Source organism: Peromyscus maniculatus, chromosome 8, assembly GCF_049852395.1.
Source record: "Peromyscus maniculatus bairdii isolate BWxNUB_F1_BW_parent chromosome 8, HU_Pman_BW_mat_3.1, whole genome shotgun sequence".
Classification (NCBI taxonomy): domain Eukaryota; kingdom Metazoa; phylum Chordata; class Mammalia; order Rodentia; family Cricetidae; genus Peromyscus; species Peromyscus maniculatus.
The window spans coordinates 74,652,896-74,677,188 of NC_134859.1; the positions used below are offsets into that span (position 1 = coordinate 74,652,896).

The following is a 24,293-nucleotide window of genomic DNA, read 5'->3' on the forward strand; positions in this document are numbered from 1 at the left end:
GTCCCCGCCCCGAAGGGCCCAACCACCCCACCCCACCCGCGCGCGCACCGCCTTCCGCTCGCTCACGCGAGTCCAGGTGGCGGGCGCGCACGGCCCAGGTGGCTGCCGGCCGGCCGCCCCGCCCACGTCCCCGACGGGAGAAACCATCTCCTGCGAGGGGGAGAGGGACGGGGCCGGCGACGGCCGGCACCGGACGAGGAAGTTACGCACAGGAAGTGCCCGGCACTCTGGGTAATGGTGTGTTTACTTCCGGCGGCTGTGGCGCCCGTGACGGTCTCCCTCTGTGCCTTGGGGTGTCGGTGAGGATGGCCCTGGAGACGGTGCCGAAGGACCTGCGGCACCTGCGGGCTTGTCTGCTGTGCTCGCTAGTCAAGGTGTCGGCCGGGGGCCTGGTTGTGGGCGCGACTGAGGAGGCACAAAGAGAGAAAGAGGGCGGAGTGGGGGACACAGGATCCGAGATCCCGGGAGGTCGCCGGGGGAGTGGGACGCGCACGGGAGCCGTTGTCCACGTCGAAAGAACGCGAGCAGGGCGCTCGTGTCTGCCGAGGGCGCGGGTGATCGTGGCGGCTCTCCAGCGCTTCGCCCAAGTCTGGCTCGCCAGTGCTTGCACGCCTGACTGTAGTGGACAGGAACGACCTGTATGGGAGCCAGAGCGGCCGAGAGAGTCGTTGGAGAGAGTGCCCGACCCCAAGGAGACTAGAAAACGTATTTAAGCTGAATGAAGGGTGATGAGGGAAGACAGGAGCGGGAGGGTGGAATTGAGGAAGAGTGGTGGAGAGCAGTACGTGTTGGACTACGCAGAGAACTAAGAGGCTGTCTTCGTCGAAATGTTAAGACCTTGTTCGTGCTCATCCCCCGTTTTTGTTTTTTCCTTTGCAGACTATAGACCAGTTTGAGTATGATGGGTGTGACAATTGCGAAGCATACCTGCAGATGAAGGGCAACAGAGAGATGGTGTACGACTGCACCAGCTCTTCGTTTGATGGGTAAGCCCCTTCCCGCTCCTTTGTTCCCCTCTGCACCATGTTGGCTGTGGCCCAAGAAGTACTTATGAGGCAGATTTCTAAGGTCATAAGACTAGCTGGTCTCAACAGTTCTTATGAGACCCACTAGTTCTCCACATCGGGACCAGTAGTTGTGAGCTTCCTGTGGCTGTTGAGTATTTGACGTGTGCTTAGTTCACATTAGAATATGTTTAGGTGTCAGATATACACCAGAGAGCAAAGATTCAGCTTGAAGAAAAAGAATGCCAAATAATCTTAATTTTTTCAAGATTAGTTAAGTGTTGAAATAATGTTTTGGATTTATTTGGTTAAATATTGAAATTAATTTCATCTTGTCTTTACTGTTTTAAACAGTGGCTAGAAGGAAGTTTAAAATGATGTGTCCTTTTTCTGTATTTGTTTAACAATACTTCCCTATTCTTTTTGGTTTTTCTGAGACAAGATTTCTCAGTGTAGCTTCGGTGTCTGTCCTAGATCTCGTTCTGTAGACGAGGCTGGCCTTGAACTCACAGAGATCCGCCTGGGCCTGGCTCTGCCTCCTGAGTGCTGGGATTAAAGGCGTGCCCACCACCGCCCGGCTCTGCTTCCCTATTCTTGGCAGTTCATTGCCTGGCACAGGATGTAGGAGGTGGTAGATCCTTAATGTTGAAGGGTTGGAATTATAATACAACAGGAGAGCATGTGATTACCATATACAAAGCCCTCGGTCTAATTCCTGATGCTTCCCCCAAATCAGGTACACGAAGATCTGTTTTTAAAATGAAGGGAAAGGAAGGTGTGGTTACAGTTAAACTATGCCCTCAAATATTATTTTAGTGAGGATGGTGGCTTGCGCCTGTCATCTCATCCTCTGAGGGGGAGAAGCCAGAGAATCAGGAGGCAAGCCTCAACTACATAATGTGTTTGAGGCTAGCTTGGACTATGTGAGAACTCAAACAAGATCAGTTAGATGGTTCAGCAGGTAAAGATGCCTAATGGCAGGCCTGATAACCTTGACTTCAGTCCTGAATCCCACAAGGTGGCAGGAGAGCACTGAGTTCTTAGAATTGTTTTCTGACCTCAAAGCAGGTACCCTGGCATGCATGCATCTGTGAGAGAGAGGGCACACGCGCCCCCAAATTAGTTAACTAGAAAAAAAAATAATAATAAAACTAAACAAAGTTGATAATCTTTTTGTTTTTGTTTTTTGAGACAGGGTTTCTCTGTGTAGCTTTGCGCCTTTCCTGGACTCACTCTGTAGCACAGGCTGGCCTTGAACTCACAGAGATCCGCCTGCCTCTGCCTCCCAAGTACTGAAGAGGCCTATGAGAGGACTTTTCTTTCTGCAGCATGATCCAGTGGGGATAAAGGAGATGAGAGAAGTGTGAATGGCCTGGTCTTCCCCAAGGCAGTAGCATTGCTTAAGTTCTTCAGGACTCCAGGCCAATTACAGACTCACATATAAACTGGGCTTAAGCCTAGTGTTTATTAAAGTTCTATGAAGGTTGTCCTGATTTCTTTCAGGGAAGAATAAAAGATTGGGCAGAAAAGATAGTGATTTGGAACCATTACGTCCTGTGCATGCAAAGACACGCTCATGTAGTCTCTTCCCTTGTTTCTTCATTAGCCATTCAAGATTGATGATTAATGAAGAAGCTGTGTGTGTGTGTGTTGATGCTTCCTTCAGTCCTAGCACTCAAGCTGAGTTAGGGGTGACACAAGTGTCATGTAACCCTTGGTTGCATCATGAGACCCTGTCTGAAAATACAAAGTCTAAAATGGAGGTGCTCTCATCTGTAAGTGAAAGTCTGCTAGCTGCTTTGAAAGATGTTAAGAGTTATACAGTGAGCTGTGAGTAAGAGACACACTTTGAATTCTTACCAATTTAACCTTTTTAAAAATTGCTTTAGCCAGGTGGTGGTGCTGCACGCCTTTAATCCCAACACTCGGGAGGCAAGAGCCAGGCAGATCTCTGAGTTCGAGGCCAGCCTGGTCTACAGAGTGAGATCCAGGACAGGCACCAAAGCTACACAGAGAAACCCTGTCTCGAAAAAAAAAGTTGCTTTAAAGAGTTATCTTTCTTTTTGAATTATATGTATGTGTGTATGTGTGTATGTGCATATGAATGTGGGTGCCTAAAAAGGCAAAAGTCCTCAGATCCCCTTGGAGCACAAGTTACAGGCAGTTGTGAGCTGCCCTATGTGGTGTTGGGAACTGTACTTGGGACCTGTTCAAGAATAATACGTGCTTCTAATCATTGAGCTGCTCCCTGTCTCCCAAAAGTTTCTTTTTTAAGTTGGCTATTTTTATTACATGTATGTGTATAGTACAGATTTTTAAAGCTATTATCTGTTGATGCTGTGGATTCTTCCTTTTGGCCATTATGAAGATACAGCTATGAAGATGAGCTATACATACTTGCTTAAGTCCCTGCTTCGGAGTTTTTCGCTGTTTGTCCATGAGTAGAATTGCTGTATCTAGTATAACAACTATTTAGTACTTAAAGGTTCCAATTTCTCTTCTCACTGTCTCCGGTTACTTTCTGGGTTTTTTGTTGTTTTGTTGTTCTTGTGTTTTTTGTTTGTTTGTTTAGTGTTTTTATTTTTTTGAGACAGAGTTTCTCTGTCTCCCTGGCTGGCTGTCCTAGAAGTCGATATGTAGACCAGGCTGACTTCAAACTCACAGAGATCTGCCTGCCTCTGCCTCCCAAATGCTGGGATTAAAGGTGTGTGTCTTGCCTGGCTTTGTTTTTTTTGTTTTGTTTTGTTTGTTTGTTTGTTTGTTTGTTTTTTGTTTTTTAAGAGATCCTGATGGCTGTGGGTTATATCTTTATAATTGCCACCATAATAGGTAGGGATTAAATATCTTGCGGGTTTGATTTACATTTCCCTAATAATTGATAACACTGGTCTCTTATTGCTAAAGCCAGTTTTAAAATTGCTTTTTTGCACTGTTAGAGATTGAACCCCACATTTGGAATGCACTAGGCAGGCTCTCCATCACTGAGCCATAGTCCAAGCCCAGTGTCACTTGTCTTCTGTGTTATAGTCTGTTCAGATCCTTTGGCCATGATGGTGCAGGACTGTAGTCCCAGCATTTGGGAAGTAGAGGTAGGAGGATCAAGAGTTTGAGGCCATCCTGGGCTAAAAGAAAAAAAAGAAAGGAAAAAGTCCCTTCCCTGCTGCTATCCTGTTTTTGACTTGTTTTGAGACAGGGTCTCATACAGCCCAAACTAGCCTCAAGTTTGGTATGTAATGGAGGATGGTCCTCCACCTCCTGAGTGCTAGAAGTAAAGGTGCTCACTGCCATACCCACTGGAAGCTGGTCTAGGACATGCTAGGTTAGCACTCTGCCCACTGAACTGTGTCCCCAGTTCTGTTTTGCCCACTTTTAAGTCTGGTTTGTTTTGTTACTGTTGAGTTGTGTATTCCAGTGCATGTTAGGTTTTGAAGACTAAGCAAGTCAGAGGCTAATGGCACCAGTGAGGGCTATATCATTTTAGCCAGAGGGGTGTGTGTGTGTGTGTGGGGGGGGTATCTTACAGAACTGAAGATTCTTTTTACATTCTGGTTTATTATTTCATGTATATTATTGAGGATTGAGTATAGGGCCTTTGTGAATGCCAAGCTAATGTTCTACCTCAGAGAGAGAGAGAGAGAATCTTGAGCTTTCTTTTTTACTTTTTATTTTTAAACAGCATCATTTTAAGTTGAGCAAGCCAACTTGGACTTGAATCTTTCTGCCTCAGCCTCTGGAGTAGCTGGGATTGCAGGCTTGCCAGCTCAGGCCTGACGAGAACTGTAGGACTTTGGAGGAAGTTGAGATGAGGTAGAGAGAACATTTCAAATCAAAGGAGTGTGACTGAAGTAGAGGCATAGGGTAGGAACACGGTATGTCTGGAGACCTGTGGACACTCTCTAGGCTCAGTCATTTGGATGACAGGGACTGTGGACTGGAAGGCTCGATTGTGAAGGGCAGAGAAAGCCCTGGTGGTGGGAGGAGAGCCTTCCTAAGAGTCTGTCCTGGGTCGGTCTGCAGAGCCAGGGAGCTGTCTTACCTTCGTGCCACTCTGGAAGTGAGATCTGTCCACTCAAACCACGAGTGAAAACATAGACTCCAGTGCTGTTGCCAGGAAAACAGAATGATCTCAGGGGAGGAAGTCACCACGTGTCAGGTCCTGCAACAGATCTGACAGTTTAGACTCCGGAACTATTGGATGAGTAACAGAAATAACCACCTGCCTGCTCACGTGGTACCTTTGTAGCCCTTCAGTCACCTTTCTGCTTACCGCCAGCGAATGGAATCAGTGCCACCTGCCAAAAGATGGTTGGCATAAGAAGTGACTCTTGGTCTACCCTGTCAGTCTCTGTACTGGGTACTTGGCATGTGTTATCTCAGCCTCCGAGTCTCGTTGGGGAAAATCTGTGAAATGTCTCCGTGTGTATTTCAGACAGCACAGCTTGTTAGAGGATGGGCTTGGTTGAGTCTCCTTTATTTCCAATAAGACAATCCATTGTTTTGACTCCTTTGCACTAGGCTCTAGCCTCTAGTGATTGGGCTGGTCATCAGGTGTAATGCTCTTCTTACTGGCTGGCCAGGGACATAGACTAAAAGACGGTTGTCACTCCCTCCTAAGTCATCTCCTTCCCAGCCTTAGAACTACTTCCCAGCTTTCCAGCGATGACTTTCTCCGAGGACTGCCCTCCCAGGGCTGTTGCTTGCTCAGTACCCTCTCCACAGGGTAGCTCAGGCTGACTGACTGCATTTTCCCTCTCTAGAATCATTGCGATGATGAGTCCAGAAGACAGCTGGGTCTCCAAGTGGCAGCGAGTCAGTAAGTGTTCAGCTTCTTCTCCTGGCCTGTACGGGGTTGGGAGTGTGCCTGAGGGTCTGCAGGGCTGGCATACATCAGCGGGGAAAGATGGAGTTACAGAAAAGTCGAGCCTTGGGGCTGGCAAGATGGCTCAGCAATGCCAGGCTGGACAACCTGAGTCTGATCCTGGGGACCCACATGGTGGAAGAAGAGAACTGACTTCACAAGTTGTCTTCTCACCTCCACACGTGTGTGGGGGCTCTCTCTCTCTCTCTCTCTCTCTCTCTCTCTCTCTCTCTCTCTCTCTCTCTCTCCCCCCCTCTCCCTCCCCCTCTCCCTCTCCCTCCCTCCCTCCCTCCCTCCCTCCCTCCCTCCCTCCCTCTCCCTCCCTCCCTCCCTCCCTTCCTCTCTCCCTCTCCCTCTCCCTCTCCCTCCCTCCCTCCCATTTCTGGCTTCATTCTCTACTGGCCTCCAGCCCTGACTCACCCCTTTGTACTTTCCTTTCTCCCTCAGGTAACTTTAAGCCGGGTGTATATGCTGTGTCAGTCACTGGTCGCCTGCCCCAAGGTAATAACAGTTGTAGCAGTGGTTCAGTGCTGGGCCCAGCGGAAGCCAGTCTTTTATGTGAATTAACACCAATAGCTTGACTGATACCACCCAGACATTTGGCTCCATATCTTTGTTGTTTTTTGTTTGTTTTTCTTTTAGTTTTTTTGTGGGGGGGAGCGGGGGGGTTTGAGACAGGGTTTCTCTGTAGCTTTAGAGCCTGTCCTGGAACTTGATATGTAGACCAGGCTGACCTCAAATTCACAGAGATCCTCCTGCCTCTGCCTCTCAAGTGCTGGGATTAAAGGCGTGTGCCACCACCGCCCGGCCAACCTTGGTTTTTGATGACCGTGTGAGCCCTACTCTTTGTTCCTCTCGGTAGCTCTTTGCCAGGCACTTTTCCTGAATCTTAGCTAATAACCAGGCAACCCACTTCACAGTGGCAGGCGGTGGGGTGGCTTTACCCTCTGGACTCTCTCATGGGCTGTTTGTTTTCCTATCACAGGAATTGTTCGGGAGCTGAAAAGTCGAGGAGTGGCCTACAAATCCAGAGACACGGCAATAAAGACCTAGCTAGGTGCGGCCCACAGTGTCTTGCTCTCTACTTCTGGCCTGTGCTGCTTTTCTTGTGGAACAAAACAGGCAGAACTCCCAATACCCCCTGCCCTCGTCTCCGGACCAGCAGACTCCCGTGAGGGCAGCACATCCGGCCCTTGAGTCATCTCACTTTCTCTGACGCTGGTGAAGTGGGAGTGTCTGGGCTGGTGGATTCTCAGAGACTATGGAGGAGAGAGTAAGATGCTGGGTTTCCTGCCTCTGTCCAAGGCTTTGCCTTTGTCCATGGACAGGACTTGGGTTCAAATACCAATAAAAGGAACTTTTGGGATGTACTTAAAGCTGTGGCCCATGCCTTGTGCTCCTGTCTCTCTGGAAGTGAGGGCTCACCTGCCCTGTGAGCTCTGAGGCAGCTCAGCCTCCCTCTCTCTCTGGCCTGCTGTCCTGAGGCAGGGTAACCCCTCTGACTGGAAGTCAAGTGTCCTGTCCAGACCTGATGCAGCAGTCTCCTCTGCAGGAATGTCAAGGCCCCTGAGTGCCCTTGACCCTCGGCCCTCTTCTCACCCCTCTTCCCCGCGCTCGCTGCACTTTGCCAGTCCAGCATCCCACAGTTCTCCTGCCTTAGTGGCTGGGGGGTCTCGGTCGGGTTTTGTGTTTCCATGGAAGGCAGGCCCTCCTCTGGCCTAGGAGGGAGCCGTGGGTAATGCCACATTGACCAAGATTTGTTCTTTTTGTTGTTAGGTTTCTCTGTGTAGCCCTGGCTGTCCTGGGATCCGCCTGCCTCTACATACCTCCTGAGTGCCAGATTAAAAATGTGTGCCACCACGGACGGCCCAGCAATGTGTAGTTTTTATAATAAAAAGTCCAAAAGGACCAGATGTGACAAATGCCTGAAATCCCAGCACCCAGAAGCTGAGGTTGAGGATTAGCTCAAGGCCAGTCTGGTCTCCGTAGTGAGACCCTGTCTCAAAAAGCCAAATAATAATAAAGAGTAATGTGTAAAAATTTCTCTCTGTTTATTAACTATTCTTCAATATTTATACTGTATTCACAATTAGTCAAGATTGGGGATGATGCCCAGAACCTCCCTGTTTGGGGAGTACCCCCATGCTAGCAGAGGCACCTGTACCAGGCTGTCTCAGCTACTGTCATTGTGGAAAGTGTGAGAAAAAAGGTCTCCTGACTCTCCTTGTCCTGTCCTAGCCTGTGGAAAGCAAGCTGGTCATGACCAGGCTGCTCACAGGCACTCGGGTGCCCACTAGGAGACCTGTGCCATGAAGCTCTGAGGGAGTGGGTCCTTACCCTCATTCCACACTGAGCTGTTGACGGAGTTCTCTAGCATCTAAAATAAGAGCTCCATGGGTGGCCGTGTTCAGCTGAGTTTCAGTCAGAAAGGGACCTTGGTGGACGGCCAGAGCAACCCTGCCAGGCTGGAGCCTCCCTCTAAGGTTTCCCAAGAGTGCAGACTAGGCTGTGGACCCAACACCTAAGCTTTCACTGGCTTTCTCAGAAGTCCCTTGGAAAGCCCCAGCTGCCGTCCTGTGTGCACGACCCTGACGTGACAGTAGTGAGAATGGAAACAGTTGTGGGGGGAGGGAGGCAAGAAGAGCCTGCACAAATAACCACACTCGGGCTGCGTGAGTCCCACACCTAGCTGGGCCCCAACTGTCAATCTCACAGGAAGTGAAAGACACAGCCACTGTCGACCATGGGGGGGGGTCTTGTTACAGCCCCCCCCCCCCCACTTGATCTCTTGTCTTCTGGTACTGGAACCTAGCAGCCCAGACAGGCAAGAGAGTGCCAGAGCTCCACCCTTTGTGTGGGCCGAAAGGTCTTGAGACAGGGGAGCTGGGTTTTGGGCTCTCCGGGTGGGTTGTCCTGTGTCAGGGGTGGGAAGCATTTCAAATTCCAGGACTGCTACCTGCATTCTACCTCAGGGCAGTAAGGGCTCAGTCCAGTACCTGAAGTGTAGACTCTCCTAGCTTAGGAGGTTTGAGTGAGCCCAGTGTCTTAAGAACCTCCTCATCCCCGCTTCAGTGGGGAATTGAACTTCAAGCCTCACGCTAGGCAAGCATTTTTCAACTGATCTATCCCCAGCCCTCTTACTTTTTGAGTCAGAGCTCACTAATTTTAGACAGTGGCTTTAAAAGTCATCCTGCAACCCAGGCTGGCTTTGAACTTGTGATCCCTGTCTCCTGAGTAACTAGAATTGCAGGTGTGCACCACGAGGCCTGGGTCCTCCCAGTCTCTTGTTCAGTGGTGTGACCTCCGTCCCTCAAGAGGACAAGGCTCCCCTCCTGTTCAATGGGACAGATTCAACTCAGACAAAACTAGAAAAGGCAGCCACCAAGCTACTTTCAGAATGCTGCCTTGTCCTCATTTTCTACCCCCTAGTATTGGTCTCCCAGAACTGAGGGGCTATGGCAGCACAGTGATGGCCCAGCCCGTGGCTGATACAGCAAGAGTTGGGATGTCTCCACAGAGAGCAATTTCCCTAAGAATAGGGTGACAGACTAGTAAGGGTCTAACCTCAGGCTGGGCTTGCCAGGTTGGGGACTGAGACTGCTCTTGATGGAACACTACGTTGTTACCCTCAGCCTATCTACAGCCAGCTGCTCAGGCCTGGCACCTCTCAGACACATGATCTCTGAGTGTGTAAGAGGCAGGTGGGTAATGGTGAAGATAGACCAGTAACACCTCACTTTGGAAAAGTAGCTCCCGTGTAGTAAAGACTTTGATGTAAATAGTATTTGGCAGTTGACAAAGGTCTTCGACATCCATGATCTCATATGATCTTTACAAAGCTCCTGGGACACTCCTTACTTAGCAACAAGGAGACATACTCCGAGGGTCGAAGTGGCTTAGCCATGATGAAGTGGTGGAACCTCAGCTTAAGCAATACAATGTCCACAGTTGAGCGCTGCTCTTTCTCACATGCTTACTTCCTGGGTGAGGCTTGCACAGAACTGTGAGGCAATCGCTTTTTGTTTGAAGTCATACCACCTTGTCCCTCCACACTGGACCCTGCTAACCACCCTGCTCTTAACGCCTCTAGTCCCTGATCTAAAAACGTAGCCACAGGAGACAGGAGGAATGGTCCAGGGAGGAGGTCAAAGGGCAGTGGACCAGCCCTTCGGTTCTCTCCAGCTGCATCTTCCATTCATCTCCAAGCCCTAGGCACCTGCCAGCCAGGGCCCCACATTTCCCATCCTCCTCTGTGTTGTCCTCCCCACCTCCCTCCACCTGCAGCCTGACCATGGCCCCATCACACCCTGATGGAGCACAGATGCTGTGTGTGATGAAAACGTGTTCCCGCTAAGGACAAGAGTCCCTCCTGCACCCCAAGGCTGCTTCTGCTAACACTGTCCCTGTGGATTTAAATCATCTTGTCTACACAGCCTGCCTGCCCTCTTTTTCTTTTCTTTTTTCTTTTTCTTTTTGAGGCAGGGTCTCACTATTGCAGCCCTGGTTGGTTGGTTGGTCTGCTACTCACTGGAACAGGCTGCAGTCAAACTCAAAGAGATCTGCCTGCTTCTGCCTCCCAAGTGCTGAGATTAAAGGCGTGTGCTTTAAACTCTTAATTCTTCTGAGTAGCTGGTATTGCAGGCCTAGATGACTAGGCTTGAGACTTGCCTTCTCTCTCTCTCTCTCTCTCTCTCTCTCTCTCTCTCTCTCTCTCTCTTTCTCTCTCTCTGTGTGTGTGTGTGTGTGTACACCTTGCTGAGGATTGAACCAAGGGCCCCATGCATAATCGGCAATGTTCTATGCCTGGTCTTATTTTTTACTGTATTACACACTTTACTCCCCACCCACAAGAGTCAGGATACGACTTAACCTCTACTTAGCTCAAAGTCATTGTGGGCCTTCAGTTTTGTATCCTCTGGTAAAATGGCTTCAGAACTCATTATTTTTCTACCTCTTGAATTCGCAGCCTGTCAGCTGTCACTTAGCTGTCACTTAACGTCATTCATTCATGGCCATCTCCCTTCTAGTCTTGCTTGAGCTGAAAGAAGAGACAGCTACCCTTGGCACTTACTGTAGTGTGTGGGGTGAATGGGTGGGAGCACATGGCTGCTTGCCTGGTCTTTGGCTGGGCCTAGAGGCCTCCACCTGGCAAGGCAAGCTCCAGACTGCTGGATCTCTAGAGCAGGAATGCTGCTAGCACATTGGGGCTGGTGGAATCATATTAAGGCCACCACCTTATGAGTGACAGGACCAGACCACATCAGCCTGACTCCAGGAGGAAGCACAGCTGTGGTGTGTCCTACAAATTTGGCTCAGAGCTTTTGGCCCCAAGGTGTTCCCATACTCAACAGAAACCAAGCACACACCAAACTGCCCTGTGCTGTTGACACCGAGATGTCTAGATCCTGGGGCTGGGGATGCAAACCATTGTCCCTTTGAGTTCTGGCACTCCATCTCTCTAGTCCCTTTGGGGAGAGGACAGGCAGCATGATGCAGAGGACTTCAGAGTCAGAGAGCTTTCCTGGGGTCCATCCCATGGTTGATGGACGCCTGTGCCTATTTGCCAGGGAGCTAGCAGGCCCATTTCCAGAGCTCTGTTGTTTCTGTATGTGCACCTCCACCCTGAAAGCTGAGACCCTGCGCTACACACCGAATGGGGTGGGAGTGGGGGAGCTTCAGTCAGCAAGGCAGGGCCCCCCAGCTGCTTTCCAGAAGGTGTTCCTCCTTCCCCCTAAACCCAGCACCCGCCACCCTCTGAGTCCTTTTTTGCTTGGAAAAATACCCGGGAGTGAGCTCTGTAGGGCCGTTAGCCAGAAAGGTGTGGTGGTTGTGATGGTGCTAACTGTTGATCTCGTTGGGGGGGGATTGAACAGCAAAAGTCCATACTTGGGAGGGGGAAGAGCTCTGGGAGGGAGAGGGTGCCCGTAACACCTCATTTCCTCAGGAACTCTGGTCCTAGCAGGGACTGGATGACCCGCGACAATGGAGTGGTGGAAAGCCCAGAGACAAGCTGGCACCTTCCTCACCCCATGGAGGCAGCTGCAGCACTTTCTCTGGGCAGCTGAGTAGACTCACTTCCTCAACCCTGCACCCTAGCGAAGCAGGAAGATGGAGGGCGGGCCTCAGACAGAGAGGTGGGGCATGACCTGGAATCCAGGCTTCTGCTGGGGAAGATGAGGGAGTGGAGGTGGGCATGTCCTGGGATTGGCAACTGCCAGTCTCTTCTCCAGCAGGAGAGAGTAAGCTCCTCCTCTGCCCCTTTACAGGTACCGGGGTCCAGAATTGAACTGTTGTCCTTGCAAAGGGATCTTTCCTGACAACTGGAGACAAGCACACCAGTGGGAAGCTGCTGGTGACCTGCGGCCGTCATCACAATCATACTCTCATATGGCAATTTCCAGGTTCAAAGCTGGCACTCGGGAGGCAGAGTCAGGTGGATCTCTGAGTTCGAGGCCAGCCTGGGCTACAGAGTGAGTTCCAGGAAAGGAGCAAAGCTACACAGAGAAACCCTGTCTTGAAAAAAAACAAAACAAAACTGGCTGTAGCTATGATTGCATCGGGGTCCTCAGTGACATCTCGTGAGACATCATTATTCCCGTCTCACAGATGAGAACACTGAGCACTGGATTAGCCTTTCCCTTTGCACATCACTGCTGTGCTTATGTCTGCCCTGGGTGCAGGGACAGGGTCAGGGTTAGGGGAGGGCAGCCTGCTGTCGCCGCTGCCGCTGCCATGTGATCCTTTTGCTTCCCGGAACCCCAAAGGCAGGTGGGGCTGGGGGAGTGTGTGACTGCAAGTCTACAGACCTCAGCACCCAGGTCCCTTTGGGAGTGAGGCCCTCAATGCCCTGCTATGTTCAGTAACCCTCAGACCCTTAGAGGAGGAAGGCCTGGATCCCCTGCCCCCCCATCTCCTACCTCCATTTGTCCCCAGGCTCTCTCCTCCCCCCTTGGAACCACAGCCTCATGACGCTGACACTCGGGCTCCATTGGTCTATGTGGAGAACATTTGCCCTTATTTGGCCAGGCCAGCTTCAAGCTGGGCCTCCACCTCCGGCCCAGCCCCCACAGGCCTGTCTCTCTCACTTCGTCTTTTTGAGGTTTGGCTGTGGGGCCCAGTGGGCGTCACTTCAAACGCACTTTCTGGTTGAGTCACTTTTAACGGCTCCGGAGCTGTGAGCTGCTGCTGCTGCTGCTGCTGCTGCCGCCACTGCCGTTCCCTCTGCTCCTGGATGCCCTCTAGGCTTGGTGGCTAACCCTCCCCCACCTGACTGCTGAAGAGAGCTGGGTGGACAGTGACCTTGGACAGGTTCTGCAGACCACTTGGTGACCCATTTAGTCACATCTACTGGCCCGACCCACTAGTCCCGGACGGGGAAGTGGCCCTGAGTCCCTCCCCTAGACTTTTGCAGATCCTTCCTCAGACTTCCGGGGATTTTGGAGACAGAAAGGTCCTCGTGGAAGAACCGCTTCTTTGGGGGACAATTAGAATTGACTTCTTTGGGGGAACAGAAAAACGGGATGCAGACTGTTGGCTGATATTTAGGGAGAAGAATCTTAACCTGGCTGAGATTCCGGTTCCTCAGTCCAAAATGGGGATACTGACATTTGCCTTACTGGGTCCGCATGATCAGAGACCGTTTACTGGACCCTCCTGTGGCATGGAGAAGTGAATACACGGAGCCCAGGCTAGCTCCCGCACACGATGGTCTCCTCTTCCCACATCTTATCTTGTGTTTCCAGCTGTGCCTGGGTCTGAGGAGTCCTGTGGGGGGCAGGAGACTGACAGAACTAGACAGGCCCTTTTGCCCCCTGCTCCTGGGTAAGAGGAGAGTTCTGCTAAGGAGCCCTCTCTGGTCTACCCTGGATCCAGCTGGGAAGATGTACAGCTGCCCTGTGGCTTGGCAGGTTTTAGAACACGGCACTGTTGCTTCCTCCTACACCAAGGTCCTTGGGCCTCTGTCCCTGGGGGATACTCTAGAGTAAAAACAGATCCTTTGGTCAACTATCTCTTCCATTCCGTAGCTGAAGCAGCAGGTGGGATGCCGGTTCAGTGCAGACTCAGTAACAGGCTCAAAGTTACACTATAAAGAGGCCTAGCCGTGCGGCGGTGGCGCACACCTTTGATTCCAGCACTTGGGAGGCAGAGGCAGGCGGATCTCTGTGAGTTCGAGGCCAGCCTGGGCTACCAAGTGAGTTCCAGGACAGGCACAAAAACAAAACAAACAAACAAACAAAAAACCAAAACAAAACACACCTGAACATTTGGGGTTGCGGATTTAGCTTAATAGTAGATAGAGGCAAGCGTAAGGCCCTGGGTTCGGTCCTCAGCTGGGGGGAGGGGGACGGACACAAGAGGGCTAAGACTAAGAATCTTGTCTCTCTGTTTTGTTCTCTTGGCTGTCCTCATATCAGGGGTGGGATTTGGGGTGACTGAGAGATCATAGCGGGCAACACCCTCTCTCTCTCCCCGACCCCTCTCTTGGTTTGCTTTCCTGGGTCAGCATGGTCAACCGAGACGTAGACCAAACACGCTCCTCACATTCACTGTGTGCAAGCTCTGACCTTTCTGAGGGCATGGAGAGGTGACTGTGTGGAGCCCAGGCTAGCTCCCACACATGGCAGTCTGTGTGTGTGTGTGTGTGTGTGTGTGTGTGTGTGTGTGTGTGAGAGAGAGAGAGAGAGAGAGAGAGAGAGAGAGAGAGCCATGAGAGAGAGAGCCATGAGAGAGAGACTGCCATGAGAGAAAGAGGGGGGAGAGAGAGAGAGAGAGAGAGAGAGAGAGAGAGAGAGAGCGAGAGCCATGAGAGAGATGGAGGAGAGAGAGACTGCCATGAGAGAAAGAGGGGGAAAAGAGAGAGAGAGAGAGAGAGAGAGAGAGAGAGAGAGCCATGAGAGAGATGGAGGAGAGAGAGACTGCCATGAGAGAAAGAGGGGGAAAAGAGAGAGAGAGAGAGAGAGAGAGAGAGAGAGAGAGCCATGAGAGAGATGGAGGAGAGAGAGACTGCCATGAGAGAAAGAGGGGGAAAAGAGAGAGAGAGAGAGAGAGAGAGAGAGAGAGAGAGAGAGAGAGAATATTTAAACTGGGGGGCCGGAGCAGCTGTGCACATTAGCCCTGGCACCCACGGGTAGAGGGATTTTTGTTTTCCTGTCCAGGTCCCTAGGAGATCCCGGAGGAGACTGCTTCTGGTTTCGTGACCACTCCCACAGCCGTGGTCAGGGTGGCTTTCTCCCTTCCACAAACACGCCCGTTCTCACCCAGACTTTTTACTTCTTCCCACGCCGTGGAAAGAACCCTGCGCTTGGCCCTCACTTCAGCCTGCCTTCTGTTTGTCTCTGTGCTTGCAACTTGGCCTTCGTAAGGGTCAGGTTGCTGCTCGAATCCCTATCTTATGATCTCAGAACGGCTGAGCCAGAGCCCTATACAACAGTCTCCAGAACGGGCCCTGTGTGTAGGAGCTGCCCCTTGTCTGACAGCATGAGGTGGGATGTCGAAGATGCCTGGACAGAGGAGACAGAGGCCAAGGGAGACAGGCTGCCCACTCTCCTGGCCTGGTAGGAAGCAATCCTTGTGTTCCCACGGCACTGAGATGAATCGGGATCCTCCTGGGTGCTGGGTGACCTCTTCCGGGAATTTGGCTGTCTCAGGTCTTTGGGGGCATTTCCCTCCATTGACCCTGGCTTTCTTTTGGCTGCCCCTCCAAGGAGGCCAAGAAGAGCCTCGACATTTTTGGCACTGTTGATTGTGATAGGCTTTACCCAGTTTTGTGACGCTGGGGGATCAGTTTCCCTCCTTTGTGGCAGGCCCGCCCCAAAGTTAGTTCCCTGAAGGGTGGGCCCCTCAGCCTTCTGACTTCCTGTTTGTGAGTGGTTAGCTCCTGTGGCTTCTCTCTTCAGAAGGCAGGTTATCTGGCCTGCCATCTCTGCCTGCCTGCCTACCTGCCCGCTGAGTGGGGCCCCGGCCTGTGCAGCTGGAGTAAAATCTTGGGTCTCTTCTCAGTTCTTTTACTCATCGGGCCTGTGCTCCTAGTAAGGCAAAGACCCCCTTCTCTCCCTGTTTCTTCTCTTTGCCCAGCTGCCCCTTCAAAACTCTCTTCCACTTGTACTTACTTCTTCCAGAAGGTCTTGGCTGATATCCTCCCCTCGCCCCGTGACTCTGGCCCCACCGACCCCCTCGGCACCAAGGGAGGCCTACTTGGTACCTATCCATACTTCTCAAGCACACCAGTACACAGAAAGTCCCCTGCTTCCTCCCATAGTGGCCCTGAGTTCCTCAACTCCATCCCTCTTAGAAGCCGAGAGTACCCCATGGGCAGGTGCCATGTCTTCTCTGCAGGCTCACTTTACCTGCCCAGAGCCTCCTCATCATGGCAGACAAGATGGCTGCCCTCAGGGTTAGTCAGGAAGAGATGGGAGTCAAGACTGTGAGTCTGGAATCACTTGTCCAGTCTGGGACTCATCCCTTAAGTGAATGGGGTTTTCTTCCTGTCACAGATTATCCCTAGACCTACTTCCACATCCCAGGAAATAAGAATGTCAGAACCAGGGGCTGGAGATGTAGTTGTGCTGTGAGTGCTTGCCTAGCATGCACTAGGCAGGGCGGTGGTGGGAGCACTTGCCTGTAATCCCAGCACTTAAGAGAGAGGCCCAAGGACCAAAGTCTAGGTCATCCTGGATTGCATAGCAATGTTCAAGGCCAGCCTGAGCGACACAGATCCTGTCTTTAAAAAAACAAGCCAAAACAAACAGAAAACAGAGGCAGGGGGATCTCTGTGAGCTTGAGGCCAGACCGGTCTACACAGTGAGTTCCAGTACAGCCAGTATTACAAAGAGAAACCCTGTCTTGAGAAACAAACAGCAGGGTGGTGGTGGTGGTGGCAGTGGCGGCGGCGGCACACACCTTTAATCCCAGCACTCTGGAGGCAGAGGCAGGTGGATCTCTGTGAGTTCGAGGCCAGCCTGGTCTACAGAGTGAGAGCCAGGAAAGGTGCAAAGCTACACAGAGAAACCCTGTCTCGAAAAACCAGAAAAAAAAGAGAAAAAGGAAAAAAAAAAGAGAGAGAGAGAAACAAACAAAAAGTCAAAACCAGAAAAAAAAAAAAAAAACTTAGGGGATATTTTTCAGCAGAATTTAAATGGCAGCAGCGGCCTCGGGTGCCTCACTGTGTCTGGACGTGTTTCTAAGGGTGGAGTTCAAATCATGTACTTGAACTCTCTCCTAAGACCTCCCCTTTCAGCCCCAGACCACCACTGATGGTTTTGTTTCTCTCTTCCTGGGGAGCTCAGGCAACAGGAAACTTTGGGGGCAGCGGTGGGGGTTAGGCCTGTCCTTCAGAAGTGCCTGTAGGCTCCAGGACTTCTGCCAGCCACCTCACCGGCCCCAGAGTCCCAAGCGAGGCAGGTGTGTCCTTGCAGGAGGCAGGTGTGTCCAGGAGTGGGCAGAGGCCTTCCAGGTGAGCTGTGGGCCTGAGCTGAGCCGCTGTGTCTGCTGTGTGCGGCATCTCAACCGCTCACAGGTGTGCACCCCGTTCCACACACAGCACACACCCGCTCTTCTCACACTCACTGGCCTGGGGGTCCCTGCCTAAGACTCCGACTCCCCGTCTTTTATTGTGTCTCTTCTCTCTGGCTCTCACTTTTAGGGGGTTTTAGGCCCAGGCGCCCTGGGCTCCTCTACAGTTCCTTTGTTCTTCGGCCCCAGCCCCAAGATGGGAACCACAGAAAATTCCAGATCCTCCAAGAAACTTCCTGATCCCAAAAGCTATGGGTAGAGGCTGGGCCCCATGTGGTTTGGGGCACTAAAGACTGCCCGTAGTGGGAACACAACATAGCGTCTTCTCATGGGGAGTAGATATCAGTGACACCCTCCACCCTGCTCAGGACAGAGAGGGGCTGGTCCCCTTGGACTCTCAGGTCTGACTTGTTACAGGGTGTTACAGACTCAAGACATCTATGGCGCCACACGGGCCAGAAGCCAGGCCCTGGCTTCCCCAGGGCACATCTTCCCCAGGGTAGGGTGCCTCCCCAGTGATAGGTCTAGGGCTGCGAAGCCCTGAAGGATCGGGGTCCAGGGACCCAGGTCACTGCTCAACTTTGATATTCTTATCCTCTTATCTCCTGGGACAGCTACTTCCCCTCCACCCAGGTCTGAGGCCTGGTGGTGGTCTCTTAAAGGAACACGGTCCTATTTTTGGCCAGCTGGCCTCGAAAGGCTGTTCACTGCTGTTTCTTTAGACCTTGGGGTAAGGGTCATGTTCTACTTTCTTACTTTCCCTTTGGGGGGACTGGGACAGATGACTCTTTTCCAGGTTGGTAGTGCCTCTTGCAGAAGAAAAGGATGTGGAGCAGATCCCCCCCCCCCTCTGTGTCTGGCCCTCCCGCAATTTCTTTCTGGGCCTTGAATTTGTATTCCCCGAAGCCTGTGTGGACCTGTGGCTAGATGGGATGCCCAGAGAAAACTCTCATGGCCTTTCCAGAAGGAGTCATTAGTGGTTTTTCCTATCTCCTGCCTCTTCTCACTGCTCCTCGAGGCCATTCTTGATTCCAGAGCTCACTGAGAGGGAGGCCTGGAGAAAATATGGGGCCCACACTCAGCCCCCTAAACTCCCGCCCAGACCCCCACCTTGCTCCCATCCCCCAGCTAGGGGCCCTAGGCTGGGTAGTTTCCTGCCTTCCCCATGGGGAAAGTGGGGGTGACATGCAGGTGGGCGGGCCCCTGCCCACATCCGGTGGCCAAGAGAACCTCCTGTCAGAACCTCTTTTTCTCCCCTCCCCCAAGACTCCAAGATACCTATGCCCTGCCCGAGGGCCCTCATCCCCACTGACATGGCCTGTCCTTCTGTCCTTACAGGCCCTAAAAACAAAATGAAGACCCAACCCAATTGTGACACACGCACACAACACCCCATGATGCTGAGGGCTAGCTAGGCCTGGGGAACTGGTGGTTTTCGGGGGTCCTGAGGACACTGACTCCCTGGTCTATGGGTTCTGACCTCCCTTCATGCCTTTGGACTTCCACAGCCTCTCAGGAGAACAGCCAGGCCTTACTTGGTCTCAGCGCCCAGAGAAAGGGCTTGTCAGTGGGGTGGGGGTGGGAGGTAGGGCTGGGGAACTGTATTTTTCTAGTGTTGGAGTTCAGGACTCTTTCTTCTGGGCACTCACTGAAGGTCCTAGCCGGGAACTGGGGCCACCTCCAGTGAGTCACTCTCAACTCTTGAACCATCCTCCTGTGGCTAGTTCCACAGGGGAAGGGCAGGCCTGGGATCCAGGAAGCCACCTGCCCGAGGCCCGTGAGATGGCCTCTTCAGCCCCCTCCCGCCAAGACCCAGCCTTGTCTCTGGTTTCCTGTCAGTCTGCACTCCCCGGGGAGGGGGGGGGGTGGCTAATCTCTGATGCAGTTGTGGAGGCGGGCTCCAAGACCGTTGGGCGCCCTGAGGCCTGACCCACGTGGCCTCGGGGTTATAAGCCCTGCCCACCCCGAAGGGAACCCCACTTCGGAGCCCTGTCTCCCTCGGCTCGGCAGCATCTCCAGGTAAGGGCCTACATCTTCACTCCAGCCCCAACCGGGGCTCCTTAGCGCTGGGCCTAAAGGGCGGTGATAAGGCTTTGGGTTCAGGTTCGAAGTAGAGGCCCTGGGACAGCAGACGGCCAAGGGCTTGGGTGCCAGGACCCCCTCAAAGCTGTAGGCAAAGGAGGCGATGGCGCTGGAATCCGCTGGCCTTCATTGGGAACGGCTTTCAAAACCTTTTCGTTTTTCTTTTTCTTTTTTTCGAGACAGGGCTGGCCTTGGCTGTCCTAAACTCGCTCTGTAGACCAGGGAGAGATCCGCCTGCCTCTGCCTCCCGAGTGCTGGGGTTAAAGACGTGCGCCATCGCCGCCCGCGCGGCTCAAAATCCTTTAAATTCTCTAAAAGCGGGGTTAAGGGGTCAAATGGTTTCCGCACTCCCCTCCCCCTGTGAAGACGCCCCTAAGGCTCGGAGGAAGGGGGGCTGGAGAGCAGGGTGGGAATGGAGAGTGGGCGAAGGCTGAGACAGCGCGACCAGCATCAGCGACTGGGGATGATGGTTTTTTTTCCCCTCCGCCCAACATGGCCTCCGTCTCCATCCGCACATCCTGGGACTCCAGCTTGGGGGACAGCCAGGGGCTCGGGGCTCGGGGCCTTGGCCTGATGGGGAGGGACACAGGCTTCCGGGGGGGCCAGAGCCTCTGTCTAATGCCAAGGCTGGGCACCCGGGCTTCTGCGGGAGGAGGCCGTGGCTGCCTCCGTGGGGTTCGAGGCGGTGCGTCCGACGGCTGGGCTGGGCGACACCACGCAGGCAGGACGCTGCGGGTCTCAAGATAGGGCCGAGCCTCGGGAGTGGCCGTGGCCTCCACCTGAGTGTCCCCAGAAGGGCGAGTCTAGGGTGGAAACCTGGAGGGGAGGGGGGAAGGGGAGCCGGGCTCAAAGAGGAAGTTGTGGGGGGGGAGAGAAGAGACTAAGTCTGGCGCCATGCTGAGTCACCACCCACAAGGCCCAGGGCGGGCCCTCGAGGGGGCCACAGCCGGAGGGGGCGGGTGTAGGGGTCCTTGGGAAACCAGGGGAGGGGGGCGGGACACTTGGGGGCAGAGGGCTTATTTTTAACGCAGGAAGTCAGCAGGAAGAGCAGGTGGCCTGAAGCATACCCGTGGACAGACAGACAGACAGTGCAGTCACCCATAAAGTAGAAAGCACTACTAACAGCACTGGAGGGTGTAGTGTTTCCTACTTTATGGATGAGTGTACTGTGGGCTTCGGAGACGACGACAACGACGCCGCGGCGGCCACCTGCCACCGTCCTCCTCCACCAGGGTCAAGAAGACGGGTGAGCATCTCTCCAACCCCCCTGGGCCCCCATCTCACCAGCTCCCCCGCCCCGAGACTTTCACTGCGCCCCAAGCACTGTACTTCCTGACCATCCCCCCACCCCACCCCAGACAACTGTGGAAACAGCGGCACAGCAGCTCTCCCCATGCAAGTCTGAGGAGATGGGGTGGGGCTGGATGCCCCACCGGCCGGCAGACTTGGGGGGAGGCCAGAAGGGAGGCCAGACGGACGGGGGTGGGTCGGGGTCACAGGGCCCTCAACACTAATAAAGAATGGACTTGTTTCTCCCTTTCGTCTGAGACTCTGTTATTGGGGCGTTGGGGTTGTGTGGGCTCCATGGGGTACCACCCAAGAGTAAGATTGGTTGTGCTGGGGTAAGAAGACTTAGGCCAGACTAGGCCGCAGCCTGGGGATGGAAGAGCGTGGGTCACCGGAAGCGGACCTCCTGGCAATGTGAACAAAGGCCTAGGGTATGAGGGGGCCTCTACTTTCGATCCTAATTCCTGCTCCAGTTTCTGTTGACTCCCTTCACCTCCAAAATGAAGGCCACTTGCCTCTGGTTTGGGCCTAAGAAAGTCTAGAGCAGTGGTTCTCAACCTTCCTAATGCTGTGGCCCTTTGATACAGTTCCTCACGTTGTGGTGACCCCCAACCATAAAATTACTTTTGTGGCTACTGCATAACTGTAGTTTTGCTACTGTTGTTTGTTTGTTGTTTTTGTTTTTTCAAGAAAGGGTTTCTCTGTAGTTTTGGAATCTGTCCTGGATCTCGCTTTGTAGACCAGGCTGGCCTCGAACTCAGAGAGATCCGCCTGCCTCTGCCTCCCGAGTGCTGGGATTAAAGCCACCCGCCACAGCCGCCAGGCTTACTGTTGTGAATCATAATGTAAATATCTGTTTTCCAGTGGTCTTAGGTGACCTCTGGAAGAGTCATTCGATCCCCAAAGGGGTTGTGACCCACAGGCTGAGAGCCGCGGGTCTAGAGGATCCTTGGTAGCATAAGAGTTGGGTAGAACCACTGTGGCACACCATGCCCACCGGCACCTTACACAATGACAGGTCACGGGTGCTAATCAGCAAAACACACATGCGTCGCCGTTCATATGCATTTCACCAGGCCCTGTCCACAAATGCCAGCAACGTGCACAAGCCAAGACACAGACTAAGAGACGTGGCTGGCATATCACATGAGTGTATAGTTACCTAGGACAGACATGTTCATAGTACTCACCCATACAGTGGCATATATACATGACATGTCATGCCCAAGAATATATCCACATAGTGACATTCACATAAATACAGCGGCTCCGTGTACATAGAGTGACACTTTTAGAGGTGATAATAAAAAAATCACATAATGGCACACACAGAGCCAGGATCTCTGTGGGGGTTTCTACACCTATGAATTGAAAAAAAAATTATTTTTATTTGTGTGTGTGAGTACAGGTGTGTGTGTGTGTGTGTGTGTGTGCGCGCGCGCGCTCGTGTGCGGCGGCACACATGTGGGGGAATCAGAGAACACCTTGCACAAGGAGTCAGCTGTCCACTTTCACCATGTGGTTCCCAGGGATCGAACTCTGGTGGTCAGGCCTGGTGGCAAATATCTCCACCCACGGAACCGTCCTACTGGCCAGACTGAGGGGGAAAAAGAGTCTTTAATGGCAAGCCAAGTGTGTGGTATGTGCCTGTAATCCAGCAGGTGGAGACTGGAGCTGTATTAGACCCTGAGAAAGGAAGCTGCATCTTAACGTACAGACATCTCTTGTCATTATTCTCACGGTTTCCGCAATAGCACAGTAAATTAATTTGCTTAGCATTTACATCGTATTATAAAGTAGATATTATAAACAATCTAGAGATGTGAAGCAGGTAAGAGGGCTGAGGATAGAGCTCAGTGGTAGGGTACTTGCCTGGCATGCAAGAGATCTTGGGTAAACAGGAGGATGTGTATGTATAAACTGTGTGTAGATATTTCACCATGTTATATAAAGGACTGAGAATATATATATGTATATATATATATATATATATATATATATTTACAAATATATATGTGTAAAAAGTGTCTGAGAATTTGGTGGGGCATCTAGAGATGATCCTAGAGCCAATCACCCTTAAGCATGGAAGAGAGAAAAAAGATAATGTATATATGCATCTCCATGTCATCTTTTTTTTTCTTTTTCTTTTTTTATTTTATTTTTTTCCCCCGGAGCTGAGGACAAAACCCAGGGCCTTGCGCTTGCTAGGCAAATGCTCTACCACTGAGCTAAATCCCCAACCCCAATATCATCTTTTTTTTTTTTAATTGGTTTTGGTAGCCAGGCGGTGGTGGCACAGTCCTTTAATCCTAGCACTTGGGAGGCAGAGGCAGGTGAATCTCTGAGTTCAAGGCTAGCCTGGTCTACAAAGTGAGTTCCAGGACAGCCAGGACTGTTACACAGAGAAATCCTGTCTCAATAAATAAATAAATAAATAAATAAAATTAAAAATAAAAAAAAATTGGTTGTGTTTTTTGAGACAGTTCTTTGTGTGTGTGTGTGTGTAGCCCTGGCTGTCTAGGAACTTGCCCTGTAGACCAGGCTATCCTTAAACTCTCAGTGATCCACCTGCCTCTGCCTCTCAAGTGCTGAGATTAAAGTTATGCACCATCACACCTGGTGAGTATCATTATATACACGTCATTGTGTGCCATTACACATTATTGCATGACAATGTGTGACATAATTTGTTGATGCCATACAATGGCGTCTATATACATGATTTATGCCATGATGTTATAATTTGCAAACTTATAATGATAGAATCATACTCATAATTGTATGCACATAAACATTGTGTCAATCAGACACAGAAACTTGCACAGATAAGTATACAGTGAGATTCATGGACATAAAATAGTACGCATACATACAATGAGCCTCTCCACATGCGCACAGACACATAAATAGATCTCTTATACATACATACTATATTCCATAGTGACATGCATATTCATGCTGACCTAAAGTTACGTGACAAGCATCACGGAGTGACATGCACACTGATGTAGACACTGCTTTAGGAAATGAATCTGTCACCTCCCGCCCATGCAACTCTTTCCCCTAGTTCCATCAGCTCTGGCCGCGATGGAGCCTACCTCCAGTCTGGGGTCGGGGAGTGTTCTCTATGGCTTAGCTGCTATTCCGCAGGGGTGCCACATGAGGGCCCCTGACCTTGGCTTGAGACTGCTTGTTTTGCTGGGTCCGGGGAACAGGGGCCGCCTCTCCCAACACTTCTCTCTAGGGATCTAGGTGCCCCACATACAGGCAGGCACCTGGGTGGGGCAGTTCCTATGTCCTTGTTCCCAAAAGCCATTTTTCTCATAGCAAAAATAAATAAATCAGCGAAGCCTAAGGCTAGACAGAAGATGAACTGCCTGACAATTGAGGGCAAAACCAGCCCAACAGGTCGTGTCTTGTGGTCTCCCCTGCTGGCCTGGGAAGCCTGGGTTGTCCCCCAGATGTCGTCTGCATGAAGAAGCTGAAGGAATTTTTCAGCTTATTTCCACCTCTCTTTGGTCACCTTCCTGTTTTCAGTCTTTTATTTCTTT

General features: G+C 51.8%; 1 protein-coding gene across 1 annotated transcript; it reads left to right on the plus strand.

Annotated features, from left to right (window-relative positions):
- The first annotated feature begins 214 nt into the window (after window positions 1-214).
- Supt4h1 (SPT4 homolog, DSIF elongation factor subunit) lies at window positions 215-7,238 on the plus strand. The gene is made up of 5 exons (XM_006983221.4): window positions 215-374; window positions 880-986; window positions 5,762-5,817; window positions 6,310-6,363; window positions 6,848-7,238. Exons 1-5 carry the CDS (start codon window positions 306-308, stop codon window positions 6,913-6,915), a joined length of 354 nt encoding a protein of 117 aa, XP_006983283.1. The 5' UTR covers window positions 215-305; the 3' UTR covers window positions 6,916-7,238.
- Window positions 7,239-24,293: the final 17,055 nt, after the last annotated feature.

Excerpts from the sequence above, each read along its gene's own strand:
- Supt4h1 (XM_006983221.4), top strand. The coding sequence starts at position 306 with ATGGCCCTGGAGACGGTGCCGAAGGACCTGCGGCACCTGCGGGCTTGT. Across the intron at positions 987-5,761 it reads ACCAGCTCTTCGTTTGATGG|AATCATTGCGATGATGAGTC; the intron begins GTAAGCCCCTTC and ends TTCCCTCTCTAG. Across the intron at positions 5,818-6,309 it reads CTCCAAGTGGCAGCGAGTCA|GTAACTTTAAGCCGGGTGTA; the intron begins GTAAGTGTTCAG and ends TTTCTCCCTCAG.